Source organism: Argentina anserina, chromosome 1 (genome assembly GCF_933775445.1).
Source record: "Argentina anserina chromosome 1, drPotAnse1.1, whole genome shotgun sequence".
NCBI classification, from domain to species: domain Eukaryota; kingdom Viridiplantae; phylum Streptophyta; class Magnoliopsida; order Rosales; family Rosaceae; genus Argentina; species Argentina anserina.
The window spans coordinates 10,564,317-10,587,022 of NC_065872.1; the positions used below are offsets into that span (position 1 = coordinate 10,564,317).

The 22,706-nt window shown below is 37.8% G+C and overlaps 2 protein-coding genes across 2 annotated transcripts; both read left to right on the plus strand.

The window, feature by feature from the left end:
• Nucleotides 1-5,967: 5,967 nt before the first annotated feature.
• LOC126798727 (probable rhamnogalacturonate lyase B) lies at nucleotides 5,968-12,321 on the plus strand. The gene is made up of 16 exons (XM_050525771.1): nucleotides 5,968-6,107; nucleotides 6,257-6,440; nucleotides 6,980-7,101; nucleotides 7,333-7,386; nucleotides 7,474-7,599; nucleotides 8,128-8,247; nucleotides 8,338-8,473; nucleotides 8,667-8,837; nucleotides 8,961-9,119; nucleotides 9,200-9,306; nucleotides 9,422-9,512; nucleotides 9,627-9,768; nucleotides 10,905-11,064; nucleotides 11,175-11,306; nucleotides 11,394-11,517; nucleotides 12,070-12,321. Exons 1-16 carry the CDS (start codon nucleotides 5,968-5,970, stop codon nucleotides 12,319-12,321), a joined length of 2,220 nt encoding a protein of 739 aa, XP_050381728.1.
• Nucleotides 12,322-20,317: 7,996 nt separating this feature from the next.
• LOC126798737 (probable mannitol dehydrogenase) lies at nucleotides 20,318-22,682 on the plus strand. The gene is made up of 5 exons (XM_050525781.1): nucleotides 20,318-20,453; nucleotides 20,555-20,668; nucleotides 21,443-21,956; nucleotides 22,043-22,196; nucleotides 22,300-22,682. The coding sequence occupies exons 1-5, from the start codon at nucleotides 20,347-20,349 to the stop codon at nucleotides 22,503-22,505; spliced, it is 1,095 nt and encodes a 364-aa protein (XP_050381738.1). The 5' UTR covers nucleotides 20,318-20,346; the 3' UTR covers nucleotides 22,506-22,682.
• The last annotated feature ends 24 nt before the right edge of the window (nucleotides 22,683-22,706 follow it).

Consider the following 22,706-nt stretch of genomic DNA (forward strand, 5'->3'; position numbering starts at 1 on the left):
TCTTCGGTTTCGGACATGCTGAGGCGTAATGTCCCATCTCATTGCAGCTATAACACCTCACTGCTGCTAATGGTCTGACTGGTGCTGCTCTGATAGCTAGGGGTGGCGCCCTTGTCGGGGCCTGATAGTGGGGTCTTGGCCTCTTCCATGACCTATCCTTCGGCCCTGAGTGCTCGCTGCCTGTATAGACTGCCTTGCCTTTCCCCTTTGCATCTCTGTTCCCCACATCACCTGCTTGAGTCTTCTCTGCTTGCTCCAAACTCATAGCACTCTCAAATATCTGCTCCCGTGAAGTCAGGCAAATGACTGATATCATGGTCTTGTACTCTTGTTTCAGCCCACGTAGATACTTCTGAGCTAAAGCAATCGTACCCATAGGCCTGACATACCGATACAGTTGTGAGAATCGAGCATCATACTCTCTAATGGTCATGTCTCCCTGTACCAATGCCAGAAACTCCAACTCTAAGTCCTCCTGTACTGAGGCTGGAAAATACTTCTCTCGGAATATGGTGGTGAAACCTCCCCATGTGAATGTAGACACATCCACAGTCTGTCTCATGCTCTTCCACCAATCTAGAGCATCACCCTTGAGAAAGAATGTAGCTATCTTTCTCTTCTCAATCTCTATGCACTCTATCATCTCAAAATAAGTCTCCATTCCCTCGATCCAATGGTCAGCTACCATATGATCTAGTCCCCCATGAAAGGTCGGAGCTGACAGTGCACTAATATCCTTGATCAGCTTCAACACTCGACCGTCATCTCTAACCGCAGGAGCTGGCTCATCCTGCTCCTCCTGCGGAGCAGCCTCCTCATAGAGGTTCTCCACGTTGCGGACTCGACCTGTGGCCCTACCTCGACCTCGGCCTACCTGCTCTACCTGTGGAGCAGCCTCCTCATAAAGGTTCTCCACGTTGCGGACTCGGCCTGTGGTCCTACCTCGACCTCGGCCTCTCGCCCGTCCTCGGCCCTGTCCTCGGCCCTTATCAGCGTTCATCACCTTCAAACAACGAAACACTTAGTCAATACTTGTGAAATCTCGAATTCAACTAAAACAGATTCAATAGGTATCAACATGACATTCCAAAATCTGGTGAATCATCGAAGTATCATCACGATACTCCTTAGAGGACCAAACCGTGAGGTATGGCTCCTAAAACACTCTCGCGTACCCGACGACATATCAATACCGAGGAGCATGTGATGGGAGCCCGCCTGCAGTCGGATCATCGCTCCCGGATGGTATTGGTAATCGCCAAATACGCACTTAGGCTCTGATACCAACTGTAACGACCCCAAAATTTCGAGCTTAAAAACTCAAAATTCTAAAGTCGTTAAACACCAAATAATCTCAAATAAATCGAAATCATTAAAGTGTAACAGCGGATCAATTCTGAGTTCTCAATACAACTCAGTCAACCAATTATTACAACCCAAATTTATAATCCATACATAAAATGGAAATGTAATAATCCTCACAAATCACTCACAAATCTCACAAATGAAATTACACAACTTCTCACACACAAACTCACGCTAAAACCTCACCACAAGTAGGATAAGAACGACTTCAAGCCTCTGTAGTCGTCACTCAACCCCCACTAATCAGCACCTGCAGAATTATCCCCTACACCATCGAATTGGTGCACCGGGATTGTAAACACAAACCCGGTAAGCTTATAGCTCGTATGAGTAAAATCAAAATAAAATTCGCATATCAAAATATACGAAAGATCACAAAACAACAAATATAAATGCCCCCATGAGCCAATGGTCAGCCCATCTGGTTGACCCAAAGAAATATGAAATAAAAAGCTCATGAGGAAATTAAGTAACCCTTCTGGTTACCCAATGCATTTATAATACGGGTACCAAGAACGCTGGTACACATCTGTTACCCCTCTCGTAATACACCGTTGATGTTGGATAGCCACCCGCTACCCAACATCCAAAATACACCGAGTACCCATGAGCAGATAACCACCCGTTACCTCGCATGCAGTACTAAGGCAGACAGACTAGAGCTCTAACTGTATCGTAACTTTCGCCCGGCCAAAGGCTAGGTTTCGACTTGCCAAACACGTACAATAATCTCACATCATATTGTACCAAAAATCAGGTCCGAAGACAATTCACATTTTAACAATCTCAATGTTAAAAATCACGTACAATAATCCCACATCATATTGTACAATTCAAATCACATGCTCAATATAATCACAATAAAATCATAACAGTATATTATATAGCAAACTATATATATTCGTACTTATTTACCATTTATACAATATATATATAATCCACTATATCTTATACATGTCATATTTCACTACACATGCTCATTTCTCACTTCCGTCATCGAAATGACTATTTTTAATGAATTAATAACAGTACGTAATTTAATGAACTATATATATAATATGTACTTATTACCATTATACTGTATATATGTAGTCCACTAAATTATATACATGTTGTAATTCATTTGATAAACACACTTGCAAAAATGTTGAATCACCACGAGGGTAGATTCGTAATTCAGTGAGATTTTACTCACCTTATTGACTTGAGCGTAATTCCACAATTCCCGATGCTAATTCCTTTCCTCGATTTAACGATCACCTTAAAAGAATAAGAAAAGAATTTAGAATCGTTTCGTAAACCTTTAAATGCCAAAACAGTAATAAACGGTTACTGTTCAGCAATTTTGGTTTATACGAAGTTACTGTTCACTGTTCACTATTCACGGTTACTGTACAATACTCAATTAATACGTATTTCTGTACGTATAAATATTATATACGTATTTCTGTACGTATAAATAGTAATACGTATTTCTGTACGTATAAATATTAATACGTATTTCTGTACGTATACGTACGATTTAAATGTAAATACAAACTCAGTAAATAAAATTTACTAAATTACCCTTTTACAAATTACTTTTTACATTTACTGAAAGTAATTTATAATTACATTTACCGTAGGTAAAACTTAATTACATTTACCATACGTAAATAAAATTTACATTTACATTTACCATACACAGTAAATTACCAAAATACCCCTATCGGATAACAATGTCACACCACCGCACGTGGCGGCGCGTGGGGCACACGCGCCACCCGCCGGCAGGCGGCGCGTGGGGCTCACTCGCCGAAGCCACCCACGGCGCGTGTGACGCCACCGCCGGCCCAAAATCATCCTCCTTCTACCTCCGCCCTTCTCACGGGCTCACGCCGCCCCTAGGCTACTCCACACACTAACACGCGCCGCCTCTAGGCGGCGGTGATCCTCCCCTTCTTCCTCCTCCGATCCCACTCCAAACACACCAACAAATCACCACAACAATCACATAATCATTCCTAGCATCTATCTCACCTCAATCGATGGTGGGAAGCTCGTCTCGAGCTCGGTGGTGGCGAGGTGGATCGGCGCTGCGGCTTGCAGCGACTGTGGCGACGTCGGGGGTCCTCACGGGGGCGAAGCAAGTGCTGGCAGGCTGGAGGGTGACTGCCTAGGTCCTTGCGACGTCGATAGGCGGGGCGGTGCAGGCCACGGGGAGCTGGAGGCCGGAGATCGGGGAGAGAGAGTGAAGGTCGGGGAGAGAGAGAGAGAGAGAAAGGGAAGAGGGAGGCGGGCTGAAGAGGGGGGTTTCCAATTATGGGAACCCTAGCTCTAAATCATTCCTTATATACCCCCTCCCAAAATCGGAAACTAACTTCCGTCGTTAATAACTTTTACGTACGTCGTCCGATTCGAACGCGTTACATATCCACGAACTCGTATCGACGAGCTCTACAACTTTCGTGAAGAAAGTTTTCGCAACCGAGCGACGGAATAAAAGTCGATAATTTCGTTCGGAAACGTAACGTTTTTCTTAATAAACGTTCCGAAAACGTTTCCGTTTTTCGTTTCAAAGCATCGTAAACAATAAGTTTCATTTTATTTGAAATTCCAAAACTTAATAGAATTCAAATCAATTCACATATTGTTTTAAAAATCTAGGGTTATTACAACTGTTATGAATTCATTTGAAATAGGTCATTTCGATGACAAGCATGTGAGTTTAATATTGAGATTGTTAAACGTTTTGTCTTCGGACGTGTTTATAAATTATGATATGTATAAGATATAATGAATTATATATATATATATATATATCGTACAAATGGTAAATAAAATACGTATATATATAGTTTGCTATATAATATACTGTTATGATTTTATTGTGATTTTGATTTGTACAATATGATGTGAGATTATTGTACGTGATTTTTAACATTGAGATTGTTAAAATGTGAATTGTCTTCGGACCTGATGTTTGGTACAATATGATGTGAGATTATTGTACGTGTTTGGCAAGTCGAAACCTAGCCTTTGGCCGGGCGAAAGTTACGATACAGTTAGAGCTCTAGTCTGTCTGCCTTAGTACTGCATGTGAGGCAACGGGTGGTTGTCTGCTCATGGGTACTCAGATTGTTTTGGATGTTGGGTAGCGGGTGGCTATCCAATATCGACGGTGTATTACGAGAGGGGTAACAGATGTGTACCAGCGTTCTTGGTACCCGTATTATAAATGCATTTGGGTAACCAGAAGGGTTACTTAATTTCTCATGAGCGTTTTATTTCTTATTTCTTTGGGACGACCAGATGGGCCGTCCATTGACTCATGAGTGCATTTATATTTGATGATTTGTGATTTTTCGTATATATTAATATGCGAGTTATATTTTCATTTTACTCATACGAGCTGTAAAGCTTACCGGGTTTGTGTTTACAATCCCGGTGCACCAATTCGATGGTGTAGGGGATAACTCTGCAGGTGCTGATTAGTGGAGGTTGAGCGACAACTCCGGAGGCTCGAAGTCGTTCGTATCTTACTTGTGGTGAGGTTTTTAACGTGGATTTGTGTGCGAGAATTGGTGTGATTTTATTTGTGAGATTTGTGAGTGATTGTGAGGATTATTACATTTCCATTTTATGTATGGATTATAAATTTGGGTTGTAATAATTGGTTTGTCTGAGTTGTATTGAGAACTCAGAATTGATCCGCTGTGCACATAAATGATTTCAATTTCATTGATATTGTTTTTGGTGTTCTAACGACTTTGAAATTTTGAGTTTTTCAGCTTGAAATTTTGGGGTCGTTACACTAACCGACATCATTGTATCAGACAAATTAACCGTCATCATGATTCACACAGACTTAAGAACCAGCTTTTCATCTGAACACCGTGGATCATCGATATATTATGTACATACTCTGCTAAGAAGTACGATATAATTGACTAAAAGCATCTGCAAAAACAACCTCCAGCTTGTTAAGAAAGTTTTTCTAAGAATTCAGACGTACGTCCTCCTCCTACAACTAATAATACAATTGAAATACCAACGTCCTTCCTGAGCACTCCTCTTTTAAGTTTGTCCAACCCGTTCTAATTATTTGAGTTATTCAAACAATAGAAAAGACCAACTACTATTCAGGTTATAATATCCGCCAATTCAGATAGGACCCCTCCTCTATTTAAGTTGTTAATACAGTTCAGATTCTCGTTTTTTCTAAATAAAAACAGATTTTGTTTCTTTTAAATAGAAACAAGCTTACTTTGAGGGATTGTTATATAAATTAGATCTGCACTTTTTTAAGCCCTCTTATAGATATCAGTGCACCTTCTAATAGGAGTAACCGCCTCGCCGTTGTTGTACGTACGTAGTAGCTTTGTTCTCCTCTTTTTGCCGGCAGAAACTAAAATACCATCTTCTATGTGATCGCATTTATATACATTCCAAAGCTACCACGTTTTCTTTTCACCGGTAGTATAGGTATTACATGCAGCCCTAGCTCTTGATTGGAATTTTACTGTTTTGGTTTAACGTAAAAAAGCTTGCTCTTATATAGATGATGATTTACGTACATTGCTCAGGTGTTGTCATTTTATGTATCTGCAGGGTTAGGTGGAAATGCAGAAGGCGGGTCGTCGGAGCCTGAAGCATTGGGGTTGGCTTGTTGGAACATTAGCAACAATGCTTGTTCTGGTTGTTTGTCTGGTTGGTGAAAAGAAATACGAAAAGGCCACCCCGAAGACCACCCTACTATTAAGGTTCGATCATCTGCTCTCCTTCTTCCTTTGCAAGCTAAACATATGTTCAGATTTGCGTTCTGGCGACATAACTGTAAGTTTATATGTGACTAGTATATTATGTATACCTGAACTGATTAACAAAATATTTATGTAATCTTAAATTTCAGAAAAATACTTCAGAGATATCCTAGAACAGAACTTCAGGGCATGAAAATTCTCGAAATGCCTAGCGAGAGAAACTTTGCAAGACCACCGTATCCAAGGATCAACATGGTAACAAAGAATAGTAGCCGGACGATCGTTGCAAGAACACAATATCAGAGGGTCAGCATGCTAAAGAGTCCTACGGAGGTAAAATCCAGCTGCTCATATCCCTTTAAATTGTGACTAATAGGAAAATACTTGTGTCCATACCCTTTTTTATTTTTATACTTTTAGTAGTGTAATTTCATAATGTTAACCGTTCAAAAGTTTAATCGATCAATAAAAATCATCTCTTTAAAATATGACTCAAAACAAAAATCGTTTGCTAAGTCGATTACATCAAACAAATAAACGGTACTTGTGAAAGTTAATAGTCTCATAATTAGTCCGTCTGTTTGTTTGATACAATCGACTAAGCAATCGATAATTGTTTACATTGATTTTTTTACAAAAGTGATCTTTATTGATTAACAAAATTTTTAACGGTTAAAATTTTATATTCACACTACCAAATGTATATAAATAAGAGAAGTTTGGACACACACGTCTATACTAATATAGATACAAGTATTTATCTGCTAACAGTTACGGTGCTATAAAACATCAATACAAAATACATATGTTAATAACAAACACTGAGAATATATGCATGTAAACATGGATTTAAATTGACCATAACTCTACAGATCAGGCTGGATAATGGCTTCGTCCAACTCACAGTTTCTCGTCCCAGCGGAGATGTCATTGGAATAAAATACAAAGGAAGCGACAACTTACTTGAACACAAGAACCTACGAAATAATAGAGGGTAAGCATACCTCCACCATGTCAATATATGTACATAACACATCGTGCTGATCGATCTGCTCAATAACATACCCTAAGGGGCCAAGGAAACAAATTCTTAAAGAATGTAGACACATCCTCCCAATAAGTCTGAAGTAAATATATATTACTGTAGAAGACAATAGAAAAGATCAATTAAATTTGTTTTCCTATATTGTATCCACACTCTCAATCAATATCAACCCTCATGCAGGTACTGGGATGTCGCCTGGAACAGACCGGGAGAGAGTATATATTATGTTGATAAGTAAATAAATCCTCATCCTTCTCTATATTCCTATAATTGGACTACAGGTTTGCTTCATATTTGCTATTTACGAATCTACATATGCAGGTTACAAGCAACAAGATTTAGAGTTATTATGGCAACGGCAGACCAAGTTGAAATTTCTTTTGTCAAAACATATAATGTTTCCGAGCAGCGTCGTGCCCCTGTTGTTCCTCTAAATGTAGACAAAAGGTGTGTAACCTATATAATTGTAAACTTAAATTTTAATGGTGAATATTTCAATAATTATCAATGTTTTAAAAAACTCGCCTCAAGGCTCGTCTGAGGCTTAAAAAGTTTAAAATTACTTACATAACGTCTCTGTTTTTCGGTCTGGACACCGAGACTCGCCTTTTACGTCTTATGTTACGTTTCTTACGCCTTTTACACATTTTACTACACCTTAAAAAATAATCTTTTTAAGTTTTTTTTTATATTTATTTATATAATATGTTCAATTTAATGAAAACTATCTAAAACGTTTGGATTATGAATTTCATTATATCTAAATGCAATAAATTGGTAAGTTCTTATGTATATTTGTTTTTTTATGTGTATAATTATATATTTACACATTTAACTACTAATTTTTTATAACATAAGGCTTATACCTTATGCGCCTCAAGTTCTAAGGCTCAAGGCTCTTAAGAAAACGCCTTGGGATACGCTTTCGTTTTTTAAAACATTGGTAATTATACATTAAGATTTATCTTTCTGTAGGTACATACTGCGACGCGGTCATTCGGGGTTCTATGCATATGCCATATTCGAGTGCCTTGAAGGGTGGCCGGAAGTGAAGATGGATCAAATTAGAATGGTTTACAAGCTTCAACATGACAAGTAAGTAGAAAAGGAGCAAACAATATTGTGTACCTACAACTTGGCTTCTAGATATTAAGAACTCACTTGCAATCTTTCTTGGCATTCCAGATTTCAGTATATGGCTCTATCAGACACAAGGCAAACATTCATGCCAAAAGCCAGAGACCGTAAACATGGTCAGCAACTTGCATATCCTGAAGCCGTTCGTTTAACAAGACCAACTAATCGGGCCTTTATTGGACAGGTTGGCCCTCTATAAATTTCCCTAGAATAACAAGAAAATTATCGATTCATTATAATGCTGCAAGAGAGTGATTTTATACACGTATTTAATTCACTACTAATAGGTCTCAACACTTTCTCAAATAAAACTCCATATATACCTACTGCGAGAACTTCAATTTTTCAAAGTTTTGTGGCATACAATTGGGTTTCAGGTCGATGACAAGTACCAATACTCAATGGAGGACAAAGATAACAAAGTCCATGGATGGATTTCTACAGACCAGTCGGTCGGATTCTGGATGATCACACCCAGTGATGAATTTCGTTCTGCTGGACCCATGAAGCAGGGCCTAACATCTCATGTCGGTCCGACTACCCTTTCGGTGAGTACCAAGTATATAATGGTCCGGTTTTGCTTCACTAATCAATATGTGACAGACCTGACGAGCACATTTTGATATATGAGCTATTATGTTTAATCTTTGTTACATTCATATGATATACAGATGTTTCTTAGCACTCACTATGCTGGGAAGCAAGCTGGGATAGAACTGAAAAGAGATGAGGCATGGAAAAAGGTTTTTGGGCCTGTATTTGTGTATCTGAATTCAGCTCCAAGATCAAAGAACTCCACCGGTACACTCTGGAATGATGCCAAGGAGCAGGTAATAATTTATTGACGCTTGCATTTTGTAAGCACACTCAATCTTGTACGTTAAACTTATGATCTAAGAATTATTACTAGATGGCAGAGGAAGTCAAAAGATGGCCGTACAATTTCACTCAATCCGAAGACTTCCCTTATTCAGATCAACGGGGCTCAGTTTTTGGCCGATTAATTGTACATGATCGGTAAGTAACCTTGATACTATAGAGCATCCAGTAGCTAGTCTGGTTAATTAAGCACTCGTCATTTCCTTCTGTGTCAATGGTTTTACATGAAAATACTGAATTGTTATTGTCTTAGGTGCTTGACTGATAGCCATATTTCGGCCAGTTCTGCTTATGTGGGATTAGCTGCACCCGGAGAAGTGGGATCATGGCAAAAAGAGAGCAAGGTACGTAATTTGTTTCATCAAGTTTATTCGATTCTTAAGGCTTTCTCTTCCACCTAACAAGAAGAAAATGTACTGTGACTTATGGTTATAATTTTTCTACTACATTGTTTTTAGGGATACCAATTCTGGACTCGAGCTGACAAACAAGGTCATTTCCTTATTAAAGATGTTCGACCTGGAAACTACAGTCTGTATGGATGGGTTCCCGGCATCCTTGGGGATTACAAATATGAGGCTGATATTGAAATTAAGCCAGGTATGTAAGATGTATATATACGCAATCTGCATGGCATTAAATTTAAATTTCAAAGAACATAAAAATATTACAGGAAATTCTACCGTACATATGACCCGGTGCCTATATTATATGACACGTGCATTCATATATAGATATGACAATAAATTTGTTGATAATGTGCTAACAATGTTTTGAGGTAATTTTGAATGTGTAAATTTCTCCTATGGTACTTGATGTTTGGCTATTTTGACAATTTGGTACATGATGTATGAAAACAGACAATTTGTTACCTAAAATTCTCAAATTTAGGCCATTTTGATATTTATGTCAATTTTGACCATAATTTCAGGGTTATTTCTGTCATTCTATCTCTACTTTACTTCATTTTTTCATAATACCTTCAAATTGCCTCTAAATTATCACTAAAATTTTGATAACGCATCCACTTAGTATCTGTGATGATTCACGTATATAATTTTTCATAATGTAACTATCAATCTAAATTAATTTTATTTATAAGTAATTTAAAATATATATTTTAATAAAATTTTACAATTGCATAAAGGAAATTTATTTCCTTTGCAAAAAAATAATTAGGATACAATAAGTATATTAAGAAAAAAAATTATTTTCGATATATGCGAATTAGATGCTAAGTGGAGTAGATATATCAATTTAATTATCTCCAAATAGAGACAGTTATAAGAAGAATTGAAGAAAAATGTGAATTTAATGAGTTTAGGGCTAGAATGACGAAAATAACCCTAAAAATATGATCAAAATTGATAGAGGTACCAAAATGGCTTACAAATGAGAACTTGATGTATTAAATTGTCCGTTTTCATACATCAGGTACCAAATTGTCCAAGTAGCCATATTTTAAGTACCATAGGAGGAATTAACTCAATTAATCACTATAGCAACAACTTTTTTACAACTTTATAAATAAATTGTTATCAATATGGTAATTTGGTTCTAAATCTATTATCAATGTGGTAGCCAGATTGGGGTTAACTACATCGTAATTTTTTTTTTGTTCAATTACATGTACATTAAGGGCATGATTAACATCTGAATACCACAACAACCAATTAGTATTAATTGGCGAATTTTCTGATTATATAAACTTATAAAGAGTTATACTCCATGCGCAGGAAGTGAAATCCAATTGCCTAATCTTACTTATGAGCCTCCAAGAAATGGTCCGACTTTGTGGGAAATTGGTATCCCCGATCGAAGTGCAGCTGAGTTCTATATACCAGATCCATATCCAACTCTCATGAACAAATTGTACATAAACAATCACTCGGACAAGTTAGTTCTCAATTTACCGACCACTTTGTTCGAATAATGTACAACTATTTACGCAGATACTAAGCCATTCGTTTACATGCTTAAATGTTGCATGCGCTTAATTTCCTTAGTAGGTTTAGACAATACGGATTGTGGAAACGTTATGAAGAGCTATACCCTGATCATGATCTAATCTACACCATTGGCGTTAGCGATTATCGTTACGATTGGTTCTACGCTCATGTGACCAGGTCCTTTACCTAGTATTAATAGTAATATTGGTTCTACGACTTATGAGACTATTTTTTTGGTATCTAATGTTCTCTAATCTCGTATTGCAGGAGTGCTAGCACTGGAAATGAAAAGTATGTAGGAACCACCTGGGAAATTCAATTTGAACTGAACAGTGTCATGAGTCGAGGAAATTATACACTCCAATTAGCATTGGCGTCCGCTACCCATTCAGAAATACAGGTATTGTTATAGATCGACGACTGATATATATATATATACAGATTTTCTCAAATGCTGAAGTCCGCAACAATGATTTTGGTGCGGATTTCCATCTTTTTATTACTTTTTGATCGAATTTTCTCATCTCCACCGTCTAGTATCTAGATAATATTGTGTAGATCTTATCTGCAAATTTTCAGCCAATTTGGTAATCGTTAAGACCCTCAAAATCTAATACCAAATGGACGGACCGAATTCTGTCGAACTGTTACCGTTTATATTGTTAACAGAAAAACGCAATTTTGAGGGCCTTAACGATTACCGAATTGGCTGAAATTTTGCAGAGATGATCTACACAATATTATCTAGATACTAGACGGTGGAGATGAGAAAATTGGATCAAAAAGTGGTAAAAATATGGAAATCCGCACCAAAATCTTGGTGCGGACCTCCGCAGCCAAGAAGGGCTATATATATATATATATATGTTATGTGTTTATTATCCCAGTTGAATTTACTGTCATAATCTGAAGACTAAACTGCAAGTACTGTTTGATATGGGTTTCTAAATAGGTTCGATTTAACACCCCGAGTGCTTTGCAACCTCAATTTTCGACGGGGCTAATAGGAGGGGACAATGCCATAGCAAGGCATGGCATTCATGGTTTGTATTGGTTCTTCAGTGTTAATGTACCAAGTTCTCTGCTATATGAAGGAACCAATATAATCTATCTTACACAATCAAGAGGCGGAGTACCTTTCCGAGGAGTCATGTATGACTATATTAGACTAGAAGGACCATCTATTAGACATCCGGACACATAGATCTTCTTTGTTTTCCCACAACAAATTCTAAAATTCTTAAGGATTTAGGAGTAGCTTTCTTAATGGTTTTTACTGCACACGATTTAATTAATCTGTTCCTTACCATTGTTAGAAACCCTATTTAAATTGATCGATGAAGTAGGCACATATCACTTAGTTTTGTACAGATGTGACCTAGCTTACAGCTTTTGTATAAAATCTTATATAAATCAAGAAATTATGCTCATGCATAAGTCAAAGTATCGATTACCAATCTTCTCAAAAAAGAAAAAACAGTATTAATTACCAAGTAAACTAGGAATACCGTGGTATAAATTAGAATCACTCTGATCTGTGAGAAGAATTAATATACAACGTTGTCTTCGTATTTGGACAATTGAACATGAACCAAACAGAAAAAAAAATCACATCACAGATACTTGGGAGTAATTTTAGTTTATACCACGGTATTCCTATACCAACGATTCAAATTACACGCGTCGACATCTACCTGGTTGATGGCGGTTTTGTAATTTCGATTTGCAATATACGTCTACTCGCTTAACGCACCGTATTTATTCCCCTGTATTATACGAGATAGGAGGTGAAAAAATTCTCTACCACCGCAAAACGATCTCGCGAGTCTCTGTTACAGGTTTTAATCTCCACCGAGAAGGAAGGATAGATTACCCAGAGGTGATGGAATTCTGAACCTCGCCAAGATAAGGAAAGTCAACGACGACAACACACAGAGGAAAAGTGGGTTAGTTTCCAAAATCAGTGAAATAAAGATACAAAGCCATGCTTACCAAACGGAATTCAGAGAAGCTCGCCGGAAATCCTTCGATTGTTCAACACTGCCTCAAATTTGATTTGGGGAAACACAGCTTGTATTTGGGATTTTTGATTAGCGCTTTCAGTTCGGCTTGCTCGATTAGGCATTTCTGATCAGGTGGGTTTTCTTTCTTGGTACAACAATTTTTGGGTTTTCCTTCTCTTAGTTTCTAGCTCCTCTTAATTTATACGTTATCATTCTATCAGGTCGCTGAGAACCGTGCCCAGCATAGCTCTCTCAAGCAGGCCTTGCAAGAGGTTGTGATATTGTTGGTGAAGTTTCCTCAGTTCTTTACTAGTTAGTTACTTTATTGCTTTCGAGTTTCGACTTAGTTTTGGTGTGTATTGCTGTTTGGTAATGTTGATGCAACTAAAGGTCAAAGCTTATAACTAGCTTTAGGGTAGTTGGTTTGATTCTATATCATATAATGTGTTTGATTTGTTGCATAGTTGTATTGTAATTTGTTAGACAGAGGGTAGATAGTGTAGCATTTTGTTTTGGCTCTTTAAAGTTGCTCTAGTGGTATTAGGATAATCAGGGGGCTTAAGTTGCTACTAGATTGACTGTATGAGTTTTTGTAAGAGGGGAATTCGTTTTGCTACTAGAGACAGTGATTACTTCTGGCGAGAATTCGTTTGTATCACCTTCTCATAGACATACGTTATGATTGCTATATTTAGTCATGTAAGGAACTGGTTCTCTTGTTAGTTTGTTATAAATCAATTATTTGATGTGAAGATGTCATTTTGGGTCGTTTGCATAAGATGATATATATTAGCTTCAATTTTTCAGGCAACAGAACACCATGGAGGGATTTCTTATTGTATGGTCCTCTTGGGAAGTCATATTTGGCCCAGGCAATAACACAATTACACGCTAATGAATTGGATGAAGTTTTTCATGTATGTTAAACAACATGATATTCATACTTACGCTTCTTCATTGCAAGTCTGCCCATGATGAACAATACACTTAATTGCAGTGGCTCTTGAGGGAAAACATTATAGTAAGTCAACATCTGTTAAATTTTAGTATGTATATTAATTGATATAGTCCATGCAAATGTTTTAGGCGAAGTGAATGAACCCCTTTTGCAGGTTTGTTTGCACTCTCCTCATTCTGTTTCTGATGTGATATAGGGTGATATTTGTTGCCATGTTATTGTGATTATTGTTATTATATTACTATGTTGGGGGAGGTGAACCTCTTCCAGCATTTTATAATTTATAGATAGTTGATTATGTTTATTTTATTTTATTTCAAGATTAATTATCATGAAAAAAAATTCTACTTATTATAGGTGGATATTACTATGGAAAGATCAAGTTTCCTTCAGAGTATCCCTATAAACCACTGGGAATCAGGTATCTACTTTTGATCAGATTTCTCCAGCAAAATTAGATTATATTTATGTATATCAAATATTTTTTATGTTTGAATATGCAATTGTCTTCTCTGTGATGTATATTGTTCATTTCACTTACATGGTTGTTTCTGTTTGTAGCATGACAATCCAAATGGATGGTTCATGAGTCAGAAGAAAATTTGTTTTTCTACAAGTGATTGTAAGTTTTATAGACTTGGTTTTAGAGATATTTGTCATTTTAGCTTTACATACTCTTAATAATCAGAATTATGTCAACCTATGTTCCTTATACATGTTACTGATATAATTCATTTGATTGAGATACATACATATGTGTCAGTACTCAGTACATAGTTTTTTGTTAGAGTTTTGTTATGTTTGTCTGTTAGGGCCTCCCAAGGTGGAAGTTGGAACTAGGTCTATTGATTCCAGCATGGATGAATGGCTTCAAGTATGTACGTAGTTGATATTGAATACTCGCACTTTGAAAATTTCTCATCCTTGTCTCTTCATTTTCAGCAGAATCTTGTATTTGATCTGTTGTAATAGAAACGGTTTACTGATTTAAATAATAAATACCTTTTTTTTCTTACAATCACTATATCTTGGTCTTCTAGCAAAATCTTTTCATTTCCCTTTTTATAGGTTTGGGTCCTGCAAATATACAAATTACTGCTAATTCTTGCTTATACTCAAGCAAAACCCAGCTAAGAGGTCGAATTCAAGAATCTATGGCTCGAAACTCACCGGCGGCAAAGCTTGAATCGGCGATGGGATTTCACGGCGGCAAGGGAGAGCGTGTTTCGTCTAGGGGTTAGAGTGGTCGAGCGTGCGGTGGTCTTGGGACCGGCGGTGAAGGCCACGGTCGTCGGAGAGGGGAGATCATCGGTGGTGAAATTTTGTGAAGGAGGTCGGGGGAGGGAGGGAGAAACTGGGGGGGGGGGGGGGATTTCCATTTTAGGAAATTAGGGTTTCCCCAAATTTTCCTTTTATACATTTCGAAATTCGGAAATCAACTTCCGTCGATAATAATTTTCACATACGATGTCCAATTAAGGCGTTCCACATGCCCACGAACTCGTATCGACAAGCTCTACGACTTCCGTGAAGAAAGTTTTCAGAGACGAGTAACGAAATAAAAAGTCAACTCTAGAGTCACAAAAAACGTAACATTTTTCAATTTAAATTTCCGAGATCGGTTCCGTTTCATCAGACATCGACGAGAAAACGAAAAATGCGATTTTTATTCAAATTCTAAGTTTAATAATCTACAAGAATTTTTACAAATCAAACCCGAAAATTCGGGGTATTACATGTTTTCTACATACGATACTTTTTAAATACTTAGTTAAAATGTTATACCACATTAGTGGACATTTTGTTGATCACGAACTTAAGTTGTATGTATGGAAGATCGACACCACTCAATGTCATCGGCACATATAATTACAAGTGTGGTAAAAATTTCATCAGATTTGAGGGTTGTTTAACCGTTCGTAAGTGGAGTCAACCGAAAAATATACCGATTTAGCAAACGGAAACCCATTGACTGGATCCTTGCGGAATTGTTTTTTCGAATTTGACCGCACACACTCAGTCGTGATTATTATGTGGTTGGGAAAATGTAAAAGTCTCTTGGTCATCGGCTCCTGGTGATGGCTCTACCCATATGGCAAATTAGTAGTTTTTTCGGTTAACCAGAGTTACCAACGGTCAAACAAACCTCAAATTGGATGAAATTAAATGTATCGATGACATCGGGTTGTATCGATTGGATGCGAGATATTTCCTCCATATAGTTGCTTTATAATGCTCCATGTTTATTTTAAACGTAGTTAAAATGTTATATTACATTAGTGGACACTTTATTGATCATGAACTTCAGTTGGATGTATGGAAGATCGACACCACCCGATGTTATCGGCACATATAATCACGCGAGTGGTAAAAATTTGATCTGATTCGGGGATCGTTTGACTGTCTGTAAGTCGAGTCAACAAAAAAAGATGTCGATTTACCAAACAGAAACCCTTTGACCAGATCCTTACGGAATTTTTTTTTTGAATTCGACCATGCACACTCAATCGCGAGTATTATGTGGTTAGGAAAATGTAAAAGCTGCCCGGTCATCGGCTCCCTGAGATGGCTCCACCCATAGGGCAAATTAGTAGTTTTTTCGGTTGACCGGAGTTACTGACGGTCAAATGAACCCCAAACGAGATCAAATTTTTACCGAGGGCGTAATTAAATGTACCGATGACATCGGGTGTTGTTGATTGGGTACGAGATGTTTCCTTCATATAGTCGCTTTTATAATGTTACAAGTGTAACTCAAGTCTATTATAAAGTTATACTACATTAGTGGCTACTTCGGTGATCCACAACCTAAGTAATGACTATGGTCGATCGGCACCGGCAAATGTGATTTTTATATATGTCACGGTACCCTATAAAAATTTCATCTAATTCGGATCTTGTTTAACTGTTAATCTCACTATTCAACAAAAAAACACGCATTTGTACTAAACGCAAACCCTTTGACCGGAGCTTTCCGATATTCCTTTTTTTAACCGCACATCCTCATCCGGTAATATTACGTGGTTGTGAAAATGTAAACCTTATTCGGCGATCGGCCCCCGGTGATAGGTCTGCCTATAGGGCATATTATTAGCGTTTTAAGTTGACCGGACAAACCAACGGTCAAACAAGCTCAAATTCGATAAACTTTTTACAATGTGCATAATTATATGTGATGATCACACCGTGTGGTGTCAATTGAGCACGAGATATTTCCTTCATATAGTCGATTTATAATGTTACAAGTGTAACTCAAGTGTATTATAAAAGTTATACTCTACATAGTGGCAACTTCGGTGATCCACAACCTAAGTAATGAATATGGTTGATCGGCACCGGCCAATGGGATTTGTATATTTATCAAGGTACCCTGTCAAAAATTAGTCAATTTTAGACCACGTTTGATCGTTAATTTCACGAGTCAATAGAAAAACACATGGTTTTACTAAACATCAACCCTTTGACCGGAGCCTTCTGATATTCCTTTCTTGGATCCGACCGCACAACCTCATCTATTAATGTTACGTGGTTGTGAAACATGTAAGCTCTATTTAGCCATCAGTCCCCAGTGATAGGTATACTCATAGAGAATATTAATAGCATTTTTGGTTGACCAGACGAACCGACGGTTAAACGAGCTGTGAATTGGATGAATTAACATGATCCCTATATATAAGTTCTGATCATATCGGTTGGTGTCGATTAATCCCGAGAATTTTCCTTCATATAGTTGTTTCATAATGAGATAGTTTTATTTTAAATATAAAAATACGAATCACATTGGCTAGTGCCGAATGTAATACCCGATATTTCGAAATTTGATTACCGATATCTAGGACTAATAAATCAAAATTTTCTTTAAAATGTCAAAAATGTAGTTTAGTACATCAATATTAAACTACACGTCACTACGAGATCAGAAATGTTTTCGAAATATTAATCCAATGCTTGGTTTTGTTATTACAAATTTCTAAAGTTGTTACTTGTTTAAAAGTTTTTTTTCCCCAATTCATTACTTTAAAATCAGTTTTGGCCTTTTGGGTTATTCATTTTAGGGCTTGAGAAAGTCTGACCCAGACTCTCATCTCTTAATCCAGAAACCCGAGCCCAAGATCCGGCCCAATTTCTTTTTGGTTTTTTAAACCTAGCTAGTTCTCTCTTTGTGACAACACAGAGAGAGAGAGAGAGAGTTCGTCTCGTTCCTCCACCGCTGCCAACCACCGTCGTCCGGCCGAATTAGATCGGCACACCACAGTCATCTTCTTCCTCTACTTCTCCTCTTCAATACCCATGCCTTGCATCAGATGTTGTAGTCATGCGTAAGAGGAGCCGAGGCAAAGGAGGGCTCGGTGGCGGCACCGGAGAAGACGCGGATCTCGACGTCATTCCAGAGGAGCTATCGTTGAAGTCGTCATCATCGGAGGAGGAGCAATCGAGGTCGATGGGAACGGCGAAGGACATTCGGTCCCGGGATTTGAAGAAGGAGTCGTCTTCTTGGTCATGGAGGCCGTCCCAGTTCATAGCGAAGGTCCTCTTCCAATCCATCTTGTGCTGCTCCATTATCATCTTGGATTAGGGCTTTAGAATTTGAATTGGAAATTTAGGATTGTTGAGAAAGAAAGTGAAAAGGGGGCTGAGTGTTTTGGTAGTGAAATTGAAGATGGATTTTGTGTGGAAAGACAAAACTGGGAAGAGAGAAAAACGAGGGATGGAGGCAAAGAGCAAGAAAGAGTCGAGAGGGATTCGTCTCCCCAGCAACTGTCGACAGAGAAAAGAGAAGCCGTTTCCATCATCTCTTTAGCTTGCTATTCATCGATTTTCAACTGTGTTGTGCTGGTGAAAAAACCCACCAAATCTTTTACCAAACTCACTAGTCCAAGAATAGGCGATTCTATATCTGTTCTTGAAGCTTTCTCTCATATCCCAACTGAAGGGAGAGGGCCAAAGTATCTCGACCGGATCTTCAAGATGAAGATAAACGAATTTAACCAACCAAATTACCCTCTGTATTTTGACCCTTTCGTATTTACAACGTCTTCGTATAGTGATGGAATACACACACAAAATTACGTCTAAAATACTCCTGTCTTTCTTAACAGTGGTCCTCAATAGGATATCGCCACCTTTGCAAAAAATTTGGATATAGGTCTACCACGGTAGAATAAAGCCAAACTGCGCTTATCAATTGAGTTCTAAAAAGTTTTTATTATTAAACTAAGATACCTTACAGAATTAGTAATAATCAATAGTAAATTGATCGATAAACGAAGCCACTAGAACTTATGGAAGTACACTGTCAAAATGTAATTGGCTGAACAAATAGATGGAAAATCTTTAAACATGATTTGTTATTTTTTTGGCCTTTAAAAGAGTCGAAAATGCTGATGTACAAGAAATAAGAATTCAAGATGCCATTAATTTGGTTGTACCATGCAACGACATATGAATCTGGAAGAGCCGGAACCAGATCCTCTTCAGTCTTCACATTCATTACTCCAACACGACGCCACACCTTTCTTCACGAGCTCGATCGGTCACTAGCTCCAGAAAAGGACCACCAGCTACCCGTGGCCATATAGATGCCACGAACAATTATGGTCATGTGGAGCCTAAAGCTCTGCATAATGCAATTGAAGTGTCATCTAATAAGGTAGGTACTGGTTAAACTATTGTCATTAATTTCATTGTGTTGCAGATAATATATATATATATATATATATTGTGTTGTTATATATAATAGAAAACAGAACAATTAGAAATCGAAGAAAGTTTCAAATTTTTTTAGAACACAATCAAGTGATAAGTTCATCTTCTCAAACCTTTAATTTCAATCTCCAAATCCTCACATATCAACTTGACCACTAATCAAAAAGAGCAACAAAAGTGTAACAAAAAAAAAAGAGCAACACATTATAGATTGATTATGAAGCTCTTGGCTAGCATAGCAAATTATCAAACCTTTTCTTTATATTGGAAAGGATTAACATTTTGTGCCTCCAAAAAAAATTGGTGAAAATGACATCTCTCTAGAATCATCCACAAAATCTGTCTCAACCTTCACGCAAGGCAAGACGTCAAAGGGAATTGACCCTATGTTTCTATTCAAAAAAAAAATTAATTTTGACCTCTTCCATTTTGCTCACCCCTTACGTCAGCCCAGCAAGCCCAGCCCACGACACCAAACCCCCCTCCGCCACTATATATAGAACCCTCTGGCTTTGCCACCCTCACCAGTTTTTATCTCAGTGAACAAAGCTCAGTACGAAGAATGCTGAAAATGGTGGCATCTCCAGACCAAGAACACCCCAAGAAGGCTATTGGATGGGCCGCCAGGGACACTTCTGGTGTTCTCTCCCCGTTCAATTTCTCAAGAAGGTCTCTCACCCTTTTCTACCATTTCTTCTTTTCTTTCTGAAACCATGATTTTTGAACCATTTGTTTGAGTCTGAAAATTTGATCACTTTTGTGTTGTTTAGGGAAACCGGTGAGAAAGATGTGGCCTTTAAGGTGTTGTACTGTGGGATATGCCATTCTGATCTTCACATGGTCAAGAACGAATGGGGTGCTTCTACCTACCCTCTGGTTCCTGGGTATGTTCTACTTATATGCTTAAATCTTGAATTTTTTTAAGACAAGATCTTTGTAAGTGCTTAATTCTAGGGCTTAGTACGAGGTTTGCTATGATTTTAAAGATTTGTTTTTGTCTCATTGGAAATTTGGATTGTCCAAAAAGTTTTTGGGTTGTTAGTGCCTAGTGGTGGGAGATAGTCAAATAATTGATAATTATTGTGTGCTCTTTTTTTTTAATCGAGATCACATGATTTCTTCAAATATCTTAAGTTCGGAGATTAACCCGTGTTAGAATCATTTTTTTACAAGTTAAAAGAAGAACAGAGTTTGCTATCCGGGATTTTTATTTTAATTGAAATTACTTAGTAGTCTGCTGTTGCTGCTTGCTGGGTTCTTGCGGCATATAATATTGAATAGAACGGTGTTTGTTTTATACGCACACATAGAAAGGGTGTTACAGGTTATATTTCATTGACCAAACCAATGCCAGCAAACTACTTATTTTCAATTTGGATTCAGAGCACTAAAATAGCCAATAAAGACTATGAATTGTGATCTGCTAGAAAGATCATTTTCGTTCTGTTTGTTCAATTAAATTAACTAGCTAAAACCACCAATGTAATGCATTAGTTCAAAGTTTCATTCTAGGATTTTGGACAACTCTATATAGAGGGTTGTAAATGGTAAAAACTTCATATGCATGCTATAGTGCTATAAATTGTAACTTAGCTTTATCTCTTAGTGCTGTAACCTTTTAAAACTGAACTGGTATACATCTGGGATTGCCAATGCAGGCATGAAATTGTTGGTGTTGTGACTGAGATAGGGAGTAAAGTGCAGAACATCAAGGTTGGAGACAGGGTCGGTGTAGGATGTATGGTGGGATCTTGCCGAACCTGTGATAATTGTGCTGACCACCTAGAGAACTACTGCCCGAAGCTGGTACAAACTTATAGTTCCAGGAACTTTGATGGAACCATAACTTATGGGGGTTACTCTGACATCATGGTGGCTGACGAGCATTTTATTGTTCGTATTCCGGAGAACCTCCCTCTTGATGGTGCTGCTCCTCTCTTATGTGCCGGCATTACAACTTACAGCCCCTTGAGACATTTTGGACTAGACAAACCTGGTATGCATGTGGGCGTGGTTGGTCTAGGTGGTCTAGGCCATGTGGCTGTGAAATTCGCAAAGGCTCTGGGGCTTAAGGTCACAGTGGTCAGTACCTCCCTGAAGAAGAAGGCGGAAGCTGTTGAACGACTCAATGCTGATTCATTTTTGGTCAGCAGTGATCAAAATGAAATGCAGGTGATTATCTGAGCTAGCTGCTTTTATAACTTTGAGTGGCTGTCATGCTTGTAAGGTGACCTAATGTTGTTTTCCTGTTCTTGTAGGCCGCCATGGGCACAATGGATGGGATCATTGACACGGTTTCTGCACTCCATCCTCTCGTGCCTTTGATTGGTTTGTTGAAGGCTCATGGAAAACTTGTAATGGTTGGTGCACCAGAGAAGCCTCTTGAGCTTCCAGTCTTTCCTTTGCTCATGGGTAAGCAAATGAATCACATTCTTGTGTAACTAATGGCTATTGTATTTGCTTTCATTAATTTGTTGACAATTGTCTTATATTCTAATCATCCTTGTAATTACAGGAAGGAAGCTAGTAGCTGGTAGTTGTATTGGGGGTATGAAGGAGACACAGGAGATGATCGATTTTGCTGCCAAGCACAACATAACAGCTGACATTGAGGTTATCCCTATTGATTATTTGAACACTGCCATGGAGCGCCTTGTCAAAGCAGATGTCAGATACCGGTTTGTCATTGACATTGGAAACACGTTGAAGGCCAGCTCTTGAACTTATCTTACAAGTACAAAGTGATTCAAAAATGAAATGAGATTGGAAAGACTTATGTAGTGTACATTATGCATATGTGCATAATACAATAGGCTGGACCTGGATTTAGAATAAATGAAACAATTTGTTTTTTCTTTTGCCATGAGGAAATGAAATATTGACTTATTTGAGAATGAATCCTGGTTTTTATTGGTACAATAT

Excerpts from the sequence above, each read along its gene's own strand:
- LOC126798727 (XM_050525771.1), top strand. The coding sequence starts at position 5,968 with ATGCAGAAGGCGGGTCGTCGGAGCCTGAAGCATTGGGGTTGGCTTGTT. Across the intron at positions 7,102-7,332 it reads AACCTACGAAATAATAGAGG|GTACTGGGATGTCGCCTGGA; the intron begins GTAAGCATACCT and ends ACCCTCATGCAG. Across the intron at positions 7,600-8,127 it reads CCTCTAAATGTAGACAAAAG|GTACATACTGCGACGCGGTC; the intron begins GTGTGTAACCTA and ends ATCTTTCTGTAG.
- LOC126798737 (XM_050525781.1), top strand. The coding sequence starts at position 20,347 with ATGCTGAAAATGGTGGCATCTCCAGACCAAGAACACCCCAAGAAGGCT. Across the intron at positions 20,669-21,442 it reads ACCTACCCTCTGGTTCCTGG|GCATGAAATTGTTGGTGTTG; the intron begins GTATGTTCTACT and ends TTGCCAATGCAG. Across the intron at positions 22,197-22,299 it reads AGTCTTTCCTTTGCTCATGG|GAAGGAAGCTAGTAGCTGGT; the intron begins GTAAGCAAATGA and ends TTGTAATTACAG.